Genomic DNA, 16406 nt, shown 5'->3' on the forward strand with positions numbered 1-16406 from the left:
TTTAAGCCACATGGTTCTGAGCTCCCAGCCGGGGATCCTTTGCTGAGATGCAGTGAACGTGGACCCAGGATTTGCGCATCTGATCACCCAAATCACACCTGCTTTCTTACTGAATCAGTAGACAGTGTTCACCCTGCAACACCGAAGGGGTCATTTTAACTCTGTGCAATGGTGTGAAGTGGGCATTTTGGACTTGACTGCCCATTAGCTTCTCCTTCTTCTTCTTATGCAGTCCCTTGGAGTCGAGGAAGACTTGCTTCCACACTAATATGAGTTCTCAGGTGACTGATGAGACAATGCAGGACCTACAGTATCAGTCACGTATCAAACACTTTCAAACAAGTGTCCCCTTGTTTTTTTTTGAGGTCACTAAAACACAAATTATACAAGTGCCCCCTGGCTAAAAGGCGGCGGGGGGAGCACTAAAACCAGCACAATAAACAAATTAAACTTTAGACAAAACATCAAATTAAAATTTGGTTGCCGGGGGTGATGATGCACTCCAGTCCCTCCGGCGCCCACCTCTCGCGGAAGGCCGCGAGCGTACCGGTGGACACCGCGTGCTCCATCTCCAAGGACACCCTGGCGCGGATGTACGCACGGAAGAGAGGCAGGCAGTCGGGCTGAACGACCCCCTCGACCGCCCGCTGCCTGGACCGGCCGTGCCCAGGAGCAGTCCTACGAGGAGGCCTTCTGACCTGCCCACTCCCCTCTGCACAGGGTGCCCAAAGATCAGGAGTGTGGGACTGAACTACAACCAGAATTTGAGGAACAGCCCCTTCAAATATTGGAATAGGGGCTGCAACCTGACACATTCTAAATAGATGTGGAACACGGACTCTTCCAGACCACAGAAATTACAGGTGGCCTGGGAGTCTGTGGCAACTGCTCTACAAACCTGCAGGTGCATACATTACACTGCCCATTACACATCCCGCCCGATTTTCCTGCCTACTGAAGTCAACAGAAGATGACCTGGGGCATGGTGTCTAATGGACAGCCAATTCAATATCTCCTGTTTTACACCAGCACCAAAAGTTAAAATTACTCCCAGAGGAGCGACGGCTTTTGTCGTTTAGTGTCTTCCTGAAAAATAAAGATTCAATGGAAAGCAGTCCATCAGGCAGTAACGAGGTTCATTCTGTGCATTGTAGAAACGGCCTCCATGTCTGTCCTTGCTCTAAAGTGTTTACGTGATTCCCCACTCAATAAGATCAAAATACTTCAACTCGAAAAACCCATCATGAAACTGCTGAGGACAATCCTTGGGCATAAGCAGAACGATTGGATTTTTGGAACTGTCTACACTACAGGGCTCGTTGTTCAGGTAAGTTCAAATTGGAACAAAAAAATATAGACTGCAATTAACTGTTTGATGTATTTGACTGTGGGTAGGAATCTAGCCATTGCTTGGAATTTTCTTATAAAGAAACACTGTGGCAAAACGTTCTGGTGGTTATTTTGGCCAAAGGGTGAAAACAGACGCTAAATGGGTGCTGTGCTAATAAGACATGCCTGTTTGAAAGTCTGGGTTTATCACACAATTTTGGTCCTAATTGCTGGTTACCACAATTTGAATTTGCCTGGAGGTGCTAAACAGATATCAGCAGGTTTAGCACTCAAGTGCTGATTGGACGCAACATATATGTGGGTTCCATGCACCCACTTCCACTGAAGGTGTGGAATGCCCTGGCTGGCTCACAGCAGCAGGTTTCAGGGTGGCTCAGGGACCGAGGAAGAGGGTGCCCAGGTCCTTGGACACAGCACTGGAGGTCCTGGTGGAGGAGGTTCAGAGGAGGAGGGATGTCCTGTACCCACCGGGGAGGCGGTAAGGAGTCCTCCTGTCCCTCTCTCCTGCAGCAGCTGGTGCTGCTCTGCCTGGCCTCATCTCCTCCCATTCCTCCTCCAGATAAAGGGGGACCCGAACAAGGTACCCATGGCCAAGCACTCCGTTTCTCCTGTTGACTCCTATAAGGTGTCCAGTAAAGAGTAGCACAGCCCTATGGGCTAGATTTTCCCGAGAGACCCTCAATGCCTGATTGCCCGCTCAGAAACACCGCTAATGCTCGGTGAGTAACGCTGGTGAGAATTGAAGGGGGTGGTGGGTTTGTCAGCCTTTTCTGGTCTTGAAGGTTCGAATCGTCCCACTCCCTGGTTCTAGGGCTTGAAATTATTTAGGGGATGTGATAGATGTAGACAGACAACTGTTTGGTGCAAGAACAAATATTTTATTTAGAAAATAGCACACCACACTAATTGACTTAATAGCACATAACAAAATGTACAGAAAAAGGGGGAAAATGTATACACAACGGGTACAGAGGTTATGCAGTGAAAAAAAAACAACCCCTCCCACCACTACACTACTAAGTTAGGCTCTGAAATTGCAGGGACTATGCTCACCAAAGGATTTCTCCACAGTTTAGACCAGTTTCACACTGCTTTCTTTCTCCTCAATCTTGTGGGTTCTTTGGCTGGTTGCGGTGTCTTCAGTATTAGCACTGGTCGACGTTTTGATGTAAATATGTTTCTTCCTTGAGTCAGCGCTAGATGATTGTTGGTTTTTCAGTGACTCCGAGGCTTCTTGTTAGGTTCTTCTTGTTGCGTTGCTGTAACCTCGTGTGGCAAGTTAGATGTTTCAAAGCCAGAATCATAGAGCCCAGAGTCCACGTGCTTCTCCAGAGTGTTCTCGGATATGTTTCTTCAAAAGTGTTTTCTCAGCCCAAAAGTCACCACCACAGCCCCTTTTAAATTCCAGACACACGTCCATTGAGCAGGGGGTCCCAGAATTTTGTAAATCCTACAGTCCCACCTTTGACACTATTCCCTTATAGTGTCACCGCTGGAGAACAAAATCCCTAACATCCCAGAGCCAAACCTTCCCTCAATTACATGTGTCATGTATCTCACATTACTGTACATAACTGTATCTTACCATGCTATACATGACTGTAACTAGATATGACCTGTAACCACCAGCATACTTTACCACCAGGGGTGCACTTGCAGGAGACACTGCACACCTGTCCCACACAGGTATATAAGAACAGGTCTCAGGCAAGTGAGGCATTTGAGAGCTGTGAAATAAAGGTGCAGGTCCTGAGTGACCTTGACTTCAGCATGTGCCTCGTGTGAGTCTGTACTGCAGGGACAGGACTTTACAACATGGTTGAAAAAAAAAAGCTCGAAACATTATATTTCCCTCACGAATACAATACATCTAGTGTGCCTTTTGTGTTACAAGTTCCATTGGCAGAGGGGATCCAACCACCCCGCACCCCCCCCCCCGCCCCCGACTCTTACATGTCATACTTCAATACATTTCAAGATTCTTCAAGGTACATTACAAACTTTCAGAGTAGACTCAAACATTACAACATTTTAAAGTACACTTCCCTAGGCGTATCTTACCGCCGGGAGGTCAGTTACACATTAACCAAACATTCAGGTTACACACCACCTCTATACAAAATAAAATACAGCATTTTATACAGAAAAAACAAAATAATACTTAAAGGCCCAATATTTCCCTTTTAACCCAAACCCCTGCGCTTGTACAGAAGTGGTCTGGGACTTTAAATTTAAATAGAAATCTCTGCGATTGTACTGCCGTACCTCATATCTCTGTTCCATGTTTTACTCCCTCCCTCCACACACATGTCTCGTAGCATATTCAGGGCTTATCGAATACCCTCTGGTGCCGGGATCAGCGGCCTTTTTCCCTCTTCCTGCAACTAGTCCACAGTAAATACACTACAATGACAAGCTGACACAAAACAAGAGTATGTGAGGCAATCCGAATCCAAGGAGGGACTTCTATGTTCTCCATCAAATCCCACCAGGGTGGAACTTTTATCTCTGTGATTTCCCTCCCAACTTGCACTGTTTTCTGTTCCAGCGTGTAGAAATGTTTCTGGGACACTTCCTCTGTCTTGAACTGAGCGGTGAGATGTTCAGGCAGAGGGGGGATTGTATACCCGAAATGTGCAACGTAATTTTGCAGGTTTGTTAGATTGCTCCTGACAGTGAGGTGAAAGGTAGAGGGTTCAGAAATGGGTAATATTCGTCACTTGTTCTGCCTCAGGTTTAAAACAGAAACTGCTTTCTCTCACCAGGCACCAGATGTAGGGTCCGTGTTGATAGTGGGGCACACTGGTGGTGACACAATATGTCCCTATGTATGCCACTTGTGGAGGAACCTGGTCTTGGGCTAACACCTCCATAGTGCAGTTGATAGGCCGTGTACCAGTAGCTTTAAACCCGCATTGTGATCTTGCATAGGCGTTCAAGTGCTGGGGGCACAGTATTACATGTGCACCCCGACTCCAGCACCCGGAGAGGTCAGTACCTGTCATAGCGTGTGCGACATAAGGTGGGACCGCTGTGAAACGAATGTGTGCTCCTCCCTTAATGACCCCTATATTCTCCACTCTGTAAACGGGTGCTGGTCGGGATGTCTCACTCATGACTGGCATCCTGACCACTACCCCCATAAGTGTATGGTTGGACCGTCCGCAGACTACTGGTACAGGGTAGGCTTCAGAGGCTAGACGGAGCTGACATGGACTTAGTGAATGACTATACAGGTGGAGTGCTGCGAGGTGCTTGTTACTGATCCAGGAGGGGACTTGACCTTGGCTCAAGTCCTCCAGGTTGCTGTGACCCTCGCACAGAACGCACCTCATTCTGTGCCGACTGATTCAAAGCATTCCGATCTTTTCTTGTCTTTCCAGCTCTTCAGTAATATCTTTTAAATGGACCGTCATAGCTTGGTCCTCGTATAGCTCTGAGCCGACCACTGTATTCTGTATTTTCATCCCCCAGTATTTTGCATAACTGATCCTTAAGTCCATTCATTTGAATCTGGAGTTCCACATCGTCCTTGCTGTTGACAACTGAGGACCCAGTGTTACAAGCCATAAAAATATCGTTCCATGTCCCCCTTCTCTGCCTCCCTGTACCACTATTTTGCTCTGCGGGGAAACTGTACAAATGTTCTTTATACACCTCCCCAAAATCTAGCTCTTAGAAACGTCAAATCATATCCCAAAGTAGAGCTTGGTACAATTGCTGATGCTTGCCCCCAGTAGGGCGAGCAGGAACAGGATTCCTTCCATCATTTCTGGCTTTCCTGGAGGGGTCATACAACAGACAGCCTTGCCTTTGAGAAAACGTTCTCTGGCTTGGCTACAAGGTAATCTTATTCAAATTTAAACTTGAAAGCTCTAAAATCCAAAACCAAACCACTAACTTAAAACTCAAAACCCCTTTAACTTAGATACTAACTTAAACCAAAGCTATATACAACTCCTGGTGGGCAGGTTACATCCTGGATGTCCTGTGCCTTCTGCGGTATCTGGGCAGCATTTGTACCGGGCACCATGGCGTCCTAGGCCTTGAGACCCGGTTACTCCTTCTCATGGGGTCGGTACTCAGGGGTTTTTCCGAGTCCCATACAATAGATGGGATGGCCTTTCCCTCTATGCAGTGAACAGCGCCTAACCCTAAAGCTAGTGGGACTACTATCTCCCCTGTTGGTTCCCCACAGTCGGAACCTATGTCCGGTGGGGCTGCTACTTCCCCCACAGGCTTCCCATAATCGGGTTCAGTGCCTGGTGGGGCTGTTACCTCTGGTGTGGGCTCGTTCCCTTCAGAGGCTACGACCAGTGGGGCTGCTGCCTCCCCTGCCGGTTCCCTACAGTCGGGCACTGCAGGCCTGGGACCTTTTGCCCGTAAGCGGTCTCACGCCTTCCGCAGTCTTTGCTTCCTGGAGTCCCTCATGGGACGGAGCAGTCTGTATCATAGCGTAGGGGACCACGGGAACCTGGGCGGCGGGATGTGGAAGGTCCTTCTAAGGCTTTCGAGTACCCAGGGCTTGTACGAGTCCCAAACTATAGGTGGGACAGCCCCTCCAGTAATGCAGCTCATGGCCCCTACTTGTACAGCCTGTGAGTCTGCCCCCAATACCCCTGCAGTTCCCCCACAGTCAGAGGCTGCCGGCTGGGGGCCCTTGTCCTGAGGATGGCTCACCCCTTCCGGTTGCCCTATGTGCTTAGCTGACCCTGGGTTGTACAACTTGCACTGGTTGATGAGGAAAGATCTTACTCTAGTAACAGAACGAATGGCTGGCAATTCCTGCACTGCTTCTCTACTGGCCTTATCTCTAGCCCTCTCGCCTGCGCGCATAGTCAGTCCCAGGAATATTACTTCTGGCTGGCCAATCTGCGCCTTCTTTGGGTTGACTTTAAAACCCTCTTCCTTTAGCAGTCCCAGCCGTTCAGCCAGCAGTGGGCCGTGCTCCTCACCCTTGTCGGTGAACAGGAGCAGGTCATCCACACACTGCATCAACTGCTGGGGCTTGCTGAAGTGTTTTAGACAATTGGCCTTGCATTGGTGGAATATACTGGGGCTGTTATGAAACCCCTGGGGAAGGCAGTTCCACGTGTATTGCTGGCCCTTGAAGGTAAAAGCAAATTTGTACTGGTCCCCTCTCTTTAACGGGATGGACCAAAAACCGTTTGAGATATCCAGCATCGTGAAGGTGCACGCAGATGCCGGTATGCTTCCAATTAGGTTGGCAACTGCAGCGACCATGGGCGCGCCGGCTGGGATATTGTGATTGAGGACCCGGTACTACACAGTGGCTCTCCACGAATTGTCCGGTTTCCTAACCGGCCAAAGTGGTGAGTTCATGTGGGTGGCTATCAGCCTCAACGCTCCCTGTGTGACTAGGGAACCCAGGGCAATCTCCAGGTTTGCCTCTGCCTCCCTCTGGAAATTCTACTGTTTTTGGGGCCTGGCCATGGGATCCCCAGCTACGCTAACCTCGCCCCCTGTTACCCTTCCATAATCATGCTTGTGGCTGGCAAATGCACTGAGATTTGCCCTTACAAACGCCTGATACTCTCTCGGGTTACTGCTTACCAGTAACTCGAGATCATAGCCTTCTTTTGACTTTACCCTTTGCCTTGTATCCCCGGGATCATTACAACCTCTTTCTCTTCCCTCAAGCACACCGCTCCCCATAGACAATGATTTCTAAGATCCACTAGGAACTTGTGGCCAATAATGAAATCTATGCCTAGGAGCCCTGTTCCCTCGTTCTCCCACTTCATTAGGACACATGTCCACTTGGTGTGGAGTGCTCCTAAGGCAATTGATAGTGGAATGGAGAACGAGCCAGCCTGCTCGTTATCTGTGAACCCTACCAAGGAATATGGGAGTCCGTTCGACAGAGGTGAGGTGGTTGGGTTATCCGCATAGACGATGGTGCTGGAAGCACCAGTGTCTAGCAGATAGGTCCATTTAACTCTCTCCACCTCCATCTTCACGCAAGGCCGTTTCCACTCATATTGTAAAGGGCACAGGTATACAGGCTGCGCTGGCTCTAGTCATGGATCAGGGTTGGGTGGGGCAGATGGGGTTGCGCCGGTGGCTACAGCTACCTTCCCTGAGCCCATTATCATAGTTCGGAGCGCGGTCATAATCTCATCGAAACTGCCAGAGGGATTGTGTGCCACAGGTCCGAATTTTTGGGCCGGGGCTGTTAAACCTTTTGTGGCAGGGGAATCCTTTAAGGGTGGGGATTCCTTTCCTGCCCTATCTTTCCAAGGATTTCGGCAATCCTTATGCCAGTGTCCACTTTTTCCGCACCAATAGCACGTACTCTTTGAGTCAGAAGGGCTCCCCCGTTCCTGGTGCCATTCTCTCCTGGAATTACTGGGCCGGATCTCGTAGACCTTTCCTTTTTGTGGGGCCTCAACTGTCCCTGTGCCGTTGCGGTAAGCCAGGGTTAACTGTCTAACCACTGACTCCTCGGTAACGGTGGGGTCTCTGGGGTCGAACCATAGCTCGGCTTTAGCCTTTACTCGTGGCAGGCAGTTAGCCACTAGGCTGCGAAGCCAGTGAGCTGTTGGTTCCTGGTCCAGGTGTTCCCGGTCGAGATCTCCTCCACATGCTCTCTCGTAGACGGGCCACGACCTGCCTGCGAAAGCCTGTGGAGTTTCGCCTGCCTGTTGCAAGGTTTTCTCGACCCGGGAAAACGGACTTCCATCATTTAGGCCCAGAACCTCTAACACCTCTTCTTGGTATGTGCTCTGCCCCTTCTCGCTATCTGCAGAGAGGGCCTGGTATACCTTGTGATCCAAGGAGAAATGCAGCATTTTAGCCTTATACCGGCTGCCTGCTCTATGTCCATAAAATGGACCGAGGGGTTAACTTTTCTAATTGAGCTACCATTGTCCGGAACTGCTGGGTTACATGGGGGATTACAAATTGGCTCTCCAGGGCCCCTTGTCCCTGACCACCGTTGCCGGCACCATACTTTTGTTGTCGGATCGGGCACATTGGCCCCGGTCCTGACACCCCTTGTATTTCCTCGGTGCCGCGCTCTCTCTGTACTGCCAGGCTCAACCTCGGTAGGGCTACAGGCGGTGGTTGGACGCCCCTTTCTGCCACTCTATCCCTCTCCCCCTCTACTCCCCCTTGCTCCTGCACGTCTCCCTTAGGAGCGCTTGGGCTTATCAGGCATAGCATTAGATAGGGCCTGGGTTAAACTTTTTATCTTGGCCTCACAGGGCCCCTGATCCTCCACCCCAAAGCCCTTGCTACTGGCTACTTTATAGGCTGCCTGCACATCCCGTATCCTCTCCTCCTGTTCTCTTATTACTTTTGTTAGGCGGGCATTTTCCTCCCGCAACGCTAGCTCATTACCCTTTGCCTCTGATACTTGGCATTGGAAATAGTCCCGCTTATTCGTGTGGGTCTCCTCCAGCTGTAATCTGCTATGCTTTTGTTTAGTTAATTCCTCAAACATTTTCTCCCCTGCCATAGCCCTTACGGCTGAGTGCTCTTCGGATTCCCGGAGCTCTGCTACCAATTTCTTGACCTTCCTATCCAGCAACTGGATCTGTCTTTGGTAGCAGACCAACCAAATAGCCTTCTCTATTGACCTTTTATGGTCCTTGGTTTCGGTCCACTTTGCAGCTGTGTCCACTGGACGCTCAGCCCGTAACAGGCTTTTGACCCACTTTTTGGTAATATTTACTTTCTTAAATACATATTCGGAGAATCTTTCCTCCATTTTTGTTCTCTCCACCATAACCGAGTCTACATCCTCACATCCTTTGTACCAAGCTCCTACCTGGCTCGCCATTATGTAGGGGGTGGTGGGTTTGTCAGCCTTTTCTGACCTTGACGGTTCGAATCGTCCCACTCCCTGGTTCTAGGGCTTGGAACTATTTAGGGGATGTGGTCGATGTAAACAGACAACTGTTTGATGCAAGAACAAATATTTTATTTAGAAAATAGCACACCACACTAATTAACTTAATAGCATATAACAAAATGTACAGAAAAAGGGGGAAAATGTATACACAATGGGTACAGAGGTTATGCAGTGAAAAAAAACACCCCCTCCCACCACTACACTAACTAAGTTAGGCTCTGAAATTGCAGGGACTATGCTCACCAAAGGATTTCTCCACAGTTTAGACCAGTTTCACACTGCTTTCTCTCTCCTCAATCTTGTGGGTTCTTTGGCTGGTTGCGGTGTCTTCAGTATTAGCACTGGTCGACGTTTTGATGTAAATAAGTTTTTCCTTGAGTCAGCGCTGGAGGATTGTTGGTTTTTCAGTGACTCCGAGGCTTCTTGTTAAGTTCTTCTTGTGTTGCTGTAACCTCGTGTGGCAAGTTGGTTGTTTCAAAGCCAGAGTCATAGAGCCCAGAGTCCACGTGCTTCTCCAGAGTGTTCTCGGGTATGGTTCTTCAAAAAGTGTTTCCTCAGCCCAAAAGTCACCACCACAGCCCCTTTTAAATTCCAGACACACGTCCATTGAGTAGGGGGTCTCTGGATTTTGTAAATCCTACAGAATTTACACTTTTATGTTAAAACTAATTAAAACTAATTGCCTGGCGAGAAAATGGGTTAAGGGGAAACTAAGTAAAACGGGCGGCTCTTACCGGAATGGACAGTAAATATTTAAAATTTAGTCCGAGGCTGCATTTGGGCCTAGGCAGGGGGTAAACTTTAAAAAAAATTTCAATAAAAATGTAAAAAACATTCCCAAGACCTAAGATTTTTACACCTAATCGCCATTTTAAAAATAAAAAATAAATAAATAAAGAACCTTTAACTTACCTTCCTTTGCAGAGTACTCACCTTCCGCCCTGTTTAAGCAGCTTTCACAGGGCAGTTCCCTCGGCGATCTGACGGGCTTCCGTTGAGGCCAAACTTATGCCCCGGCGATTTTCTCGGCGTTGCACGTCGGCGGTTTGGTCCCGGCGGGCGTGTTCAGATTTGGGCGGTACCACAAAAAAACGAAGGGGGAAACTTTCGCCGGGTGGAAAAACAGTTGTACCGCCGGGAAAATTGCCGAGAGCCCGCCGAAAATGATAGGAAAGTCTAGCCCTTACTCTTTTTCGGCAAAGTCCTAAGAGAAGTTCCAGAATAAATGTTGCTCGTGTGCTAGTGAAGTCTTGACAAATTGTCCAAGAAAGTCTCCCGATGTGTTTCAGAGGTTCTCTTCACAGCTCCAGCAGCAAGTGAACATGAGATGGGGAGTGTCCCTTTAAATCGCTTGAAATCCACATCAAAGCTGTGTTTACTCTCTAACAGCTGGTCACTGTTAGGAGAGGGTGTTAGGAGAAGCACTAGCCACCAAGTTACTGTGCAGCCTCTTTAATGAGCGCCACGAGAAATTTAAATGGCAATCAGCGATTTAACGAGCCTCAGGCGACCGTTCCTAGCGCATGTGTTAGCTCCTTTACCAACACATCACCTTGCGCTAAACGCAGGCTAAACCAGTGCCTCAGCTTAAGATCCTATCTTGGCCACTTGGCTACAGCTTTACTATCTAAAGTACGTGAAGAAAATCGCCCCCTCTATCTTCCAAAAAACATCCCCACGAAGGAATTTCTCTTAATCTCGATCATTTTAATTGATAACGCTTTCTCACTGATTTCCCCCAACCATCGAAAGAGTCTGTGGCTATTTGCCCCCATCAAATCTCTTGATATTATTTTACAATCTCTGTTAAATCTCTTCTCAGCCGTCTCTGCTATAAGTGATTTTAATTTTTGCCGAGTCCTGAGAGAAGTTCCAGAATAAATGTTGCTCGTGTGCTGGTGAAGTCTTGACAAATTTCCGTACACTACACGGAATCTCAATAAGACGGTATAGGGTGGTGAAATTCCTCTTGAACGGAGACACAAGGTGGGCGGTATTGTGACGGTTATATGCCGGCCTGGCACCCAGTTCCGCTGATGAATGTCTAATGAATTTCACCCCCTGTCCACTTCGTTCACTTCTGTCTTTGACTAAATATGGCCTTTTGAATTAAATTGAATTGCATTATCAATTTCCCAACATTTTATTATTTTTAAGATTGTTTGTTTTATATTCCAGGCCTTTCTTTCAGTCAAGGAAGTTCAATTTAAATGGTTCCAATGTTCAGATATTTTGAAAAGACTAATTGATGAAATCCCTAAAGGAACCTTCAACAGTGTGCAGAGAATATCCCAAGTCATACCAGCTTTGGAAGGAAGAACGTATTTGGATGTCAGAAGCCTTGATTGTACTTCTGATCAGGGTAAGTGTGTAATACAACAATATCTTTAGCAAGTATTGAAAGCAGTCATTGGAATGATTCTTAGAAATGACTTAGTGTGTCAGCTGTGGCTCAGTGGGTAGCACTCTTGCCTCTGAGTCAGGAAGTTGTGGGTTCAAGTCCCACTCCAGGGGTTTGAGCACAAAATCTAGGCTGACACTCTAGTGCAGTGCTGAGGGAGTGCTGCACTGTCGGAGATGGTGTCTTTTGGATGAGACGTTAAAGAGAGGCCCCGTCTGCTCTCAGGTGGACGTAAAAGATCCCAGAACACTATTTCATAAGAACATAAGAAATAGGAGCAGGAGTAGGCCATTCGGTCCCTCGAGCCCGCTCCGCCATTCAATAAGATCATGGCTGATCTTCTACCTCAACTTCACCTTCCTGCACTGTCCCCATATCCCTGAATTCCCCAAAATGTATCGACAACTGTCTTGAATATACTCAACGAGCATCCACAACCCTCTGGGGTAGAGAATTCCAAAGATTCACCACCCTCTGAGTGAAGAAGCTTCTCCTCATCTCAGTCCTAAATTGCTGATCCCTTAATCAGAGCCTGTGACCATGTTTTGGATTCCCCAGCCAAGGGAAACATTTTCTCAGCATTAACCCTGTCAAGCCCTGTAAGAATTTTGTATGTTTCAATGAGATCACGTCACATTCTTCTAAACTCTAGGGTGTATAGTCTACTCAATCTCTCCTCATAGAGCAATCTCTCATCCCAGGAACCAATCTAGTGAACCTTCATTGCACTCCCTCTAAGGCAAGTATGTCTTTCCTTAGGTAAGGAGACCAGAACCTTACACAGTACTCCGGGTGTGGCCTCACCAATGCCCTATATAATTGTAGTAAGACTTCTTTACTCTTAGACTCTAATCCCTTTGTAACAAAAGCTAATACAGGTTGAACCTCCCTTATCCAGAACTCCCTTATCCAGAACCACCCCTTGTCCAGAATCATTCCTGGCCACTGGGTGGTGCATGCACAGAACTCCGACATGAACAAATTGAAGTCCTTCCTCACTGCCAACTCCCGCAATCGCTGGCCTGACCCCGCGATCTACTGCCACCCCCTCCCCCCCCCCCACGATCGCTCTGCCGCACTCCCAGCCCCAAGCCAGCCAGCCCTGATATCCCCTTGCTCAGTACCTGTACCATCCAATTAAACGTGACCACCCCTTGTCCGGAAAAATCCCTTATCCAGAACAGGCCAGGTCCCGAGGGTTCTGGATAAGGGACGTTCAAACTGTATACCATTTGCTTTCCTAATTGCTTACTGTACCTGCATGTTAACGTGTACAAGGACCCCCAGGACCCTCTGAACACCAATATTTCCCAATCTCCCACCATTTAAAAAATATTCTATTTTTTTGTTTTTCCAACCAAAGTGGATAATTCACATTTCCCCACATTGTATTCCATTTGTCCGCTCAATCAACCTGCCCATATCTCTCTACAGCCTCTTTGTCACAGCTTACTTTCCCACCTAATTTTATACCATCAGAAAACTTGGATACATTACACTCGGTCCCTTTATCTACATCATTAATACAGCTTGTAAATAGCTGAGGCCCCAGCACTGATCCTTACGGTACCCCGCTAGTTACAGTCTGTCAACATGAAAATGTCCTGTTTATTCCTACTCTCTGTTTTCTGTCTGTTAACCAATTCTCAATCCATGCTCATTTGAAGAAGAGCAGGGGAGTATTTATCCCTCAACCAACATCTATAATAGATTATCTGGTCATCATCTCATCACTGTTTGTGGGAGCTTGCTGTGCGCAAATTGGCTGTCACGTTTCCCACATTACAACAATGACTACACTTCAGAAGTACTGCATTGGCTGTAAAGTGCTTTTGGATGTCCTGAGACACGAAAGGGCCAATATATATGCAAGTCATTTTTTACTCAGGATTTCCAGAAAGCATTCGATAAGGCTCCACATAAAAGGTTACTGCACAAGATAAGAGCTCACGGGGTTGGGGGTAATATATTAGCGTGGATAGAGGATTGGTGAACTAACAGAAAACAGAGAGTCGGGATGAATGGGTCATTTTCTGGTTGGCAAACTGTAACTAGTGGGGTGCCACAGGGATCGGTGCTGGGGCCTCAACTATTTACATTCTAGATTAATGACTTAGATGACGGGACCGTGTGTAATGTAACCAGATTTGCTGATGATACAATGATTGGTGGGAAAGCAAGTTGGGAGGAGGACTCAAAGAATCTGCAAAGGGATATAGACAGGCTAAGTGAGTGGGCAAAAATTTGGCAGATGGAGTATAATGTGGGAAAATGTGAGGTTATCCACTTTGACAGAAAAAATAGAAAAGTAAATTATTATTTAAATGGGAACAGATTACAAAGTGCTGCAGTACAGCGGGACCTGGGGGTCCTTGTACATGAAACACAAGAAGTTAGTATGCAGGTACAGCAAGTGATCAGGAAGGCAAATGGAATGTTGGCCTTTATAGCAAGGGGGATAGAGTATAAAAGCAGAGAAGTCCTGCTATAACTGTACAGGGTATTGGTGAGGCCACACCCGGAGTACTGCGTATTTAAGGAGGGATATATTTGCATTGGAGGCTGTTCAGAGAAGGTTAAGGCAGTTGATTCCTGAGATGAAGGGTTTGACTTTATGAAGAAAGGTTCAGCAGGTTGGGCCTGCCTATACTCATTGGAGTTTAGAAGATTGAGAGGTGATCTTATTGAAACGGAAAAGATTCTGAGGGAGCTTGACAGGATAGATGCAGAGAGGATGTTTCCCCTCATGGGGGAATGTAGAACTAGGGGGCATAGTTTCAGAATAACGGGTTTCCCATTTAAATCAGAGATGAGGAAGAATTTCTTCTCTCAGAGGATCGTGAATCTTTGGAATTCTCTGCCCCAGACAGCTGGGTTATTGAATATATTTAAGGTGGAGATAGACAGATTTTTGAGCGATAACGGAGTAAGGGTTAAAGGGAGCGGGCAGGGAAGTGGAGTTGAGGCCAAGATCAGATCAGCCATGATCGTATTGAATGGCGGAGCAGGCTCGAGGGGCCAAATGGCCCACTCCTGCTCCTATTTCTTATATTCTTATCTTCTTATATGAACTTTGTTTTAAAATAACTGAATGCAGTTAATTAAGTTTTAATTGCATAGTGCCTAATCTGTCGTAAACCTCCAAACTTATTAAAATGTAAATTATAAATTGAAAGTGATACATTTTTTTTCTCTCAGATAATCTGTCAGGAAAATAAGAGCTAAACTGGATATGGAGACGAGGATTTGGAAACCAGGATAACGCTATCGTTGTCTTTCCAGAATGAATAAAAGCATCTTATAATCCAATTAGTTGCTGTACCTTCCTTGAATAAAACATCTTTGTACAGGCTGGTCTTACCGAGTCTCCGGGGTCGAAATTGCCCATTGTTGCGATGTCCATCCGTGCCTCTGGGAGGCGCTAACTGGGCGCAATACACTTTTCACCCGGGGGAGGAGGGTGGGGGGGGTGCCACCTGCTCCCGGGAAATGGCCCAGGCGTTAGTGGAGGTGCACCCCACCATTAGCGCCCAGGGGCCTGCGCAACCGGCGATGACATCATTGCCATCGTGTGGTGACCCCTTTCCACCCCGTGGCGGATATCGGCCCACATCCCCCGAGGCTGGTGCTAAGCGGGCGTCGGCGGCGCCAGGGAGCCGCGAACCGGGCCCGACATCCGCACGCGCGACTGAAGTCAAAGGGGGTCAGCTCCAATCCGTGTCCCGTTGCGTGGTCCGGAGCCGCCGTGGCTGCAGCCCCCCGGTACCACGTGGTCCTGGCGGCCCAGCGGAGGCCATCAGAGGCCAGGCAGATTGTGCAGCAACGACCCTCCCCATTTAAGCGAAGGGGAGGGGCATTGAAACGCGCCAGCGCTGCCGATCGCGCCCCGTTAGCGCCGCTGGACCCGCCCCCAAGAGGAAGTGGAACTCGTGAGATTGCTCTCCACTTGCTCCGAGGGGCGGTAAGGCAATTGCGTGGCCAGGATGGGACTTCTGCATCGGGTCCAGGAAGTACTGCCCCGAGCAGGTTACCGCCTCCAATCGCAGAGCAGGGCAATTTCTCCCCCTCCTAACTCCAGACTAATAGACCTCTGTCCCAGTCCACAGGATCTATTGAGGTACCACCAAGCTCATGGTCTACAGGACTGTAGTGATACCCGCCCTCCTGTATGGCTCAGAGACATGGACCATGTACAGTAGACACCTCAAGTCGCTGGAGAAGTACCACCAATGATGTTTCCACAAGATCCTACAAATCCCCTGGGAAGACAGACGCACCAACCTTAGTGTCCTCGACCAGGCCAACATCTCCAGCATTGAAGCACTGACCATACTCGATCAGCTCCGCTGGGCGGGCCACATTGTTCGCATGCCAGACACGAGACTCCCAAAGCAAGCGCTCTACTTGGAACTCCTTCACGGCAGACGAGCCAAAGGTGGGCAGAGGAAACGTTACAAGGACACCCTCAAAGCCTCCCCGATAAAGTGCAACATCCCCACCGACATCTGGGAGTCCTTGGCCAAAGACTGCCCTAAGTGGAGGAAGTGCATCCGGGAGGGCGCTGAGCACCTCGAGTCTCATCGCCGAGAGCATGCAGAAATCAAGCGCAGGCAGCGGAAAGAGCGTGCGGCAAATCTGTCCCACCCACCCTTTCCTTCAACGACTATCTGTCCCACCTGTGACAGGGACTGTGGTTCTCATATTGGACTGTTCAGCCACCTAAGGACTCATTTTTAGAGTGGAAGCAAGTCTTCCTCAATTCCGAGGGGCTGCCTATGA

The 16406-nt window shown here is 48.3% G+C and overlaps 1 protein-coding gene across 1 annotated transcript in view; it reads left to right on the top strand.

Annotated features, from left to right (window-relative positions):
* LOC139273942 (cobalamin binding intrinsic factor-like) overlaps positions 1 to 14936 on the top strand; it is an 81508-nt gene extending 66572 nt beyond the window's left edge. Inside the window, exons 6-8 of the mRNA XM_070891015.1 lie at positions 1155 to 1327; positions 11405 to 11588; positions 14826 to 14936. Of these exons, the coding sequence (XP_070747116.1) occupies positions 1155 to 1327; positions 11405 to 11588; positions 14826 to 14845 (377 nt within the window). The 3' untranslated portion in view covers positions 14846 to 14936. The remainder of the gene's footprint in view (positions 1 to 1154; positions 1328 to 11404; positions 11589 to 14825) is intronic.
* Positions 14937 to 16406: the final 1470 nt, after the last annotated feature.

This window comes from Pristiophorus japonicus, chromosome 9 (genome assembly GCF_044704955.1).
Source record: "Pristiophorus japonicus isolate sPriJap1 chromosome 9, sPriJap1.hap1, whole genome shotgun sequence".
Taxonomy (NCBI): domain Eukaryota; kingdom Metazoa; phylum Chordata; class Chondrichthyes; family Pristiophoridae; genus Pristiophorus; species Pristiophorus japonicus.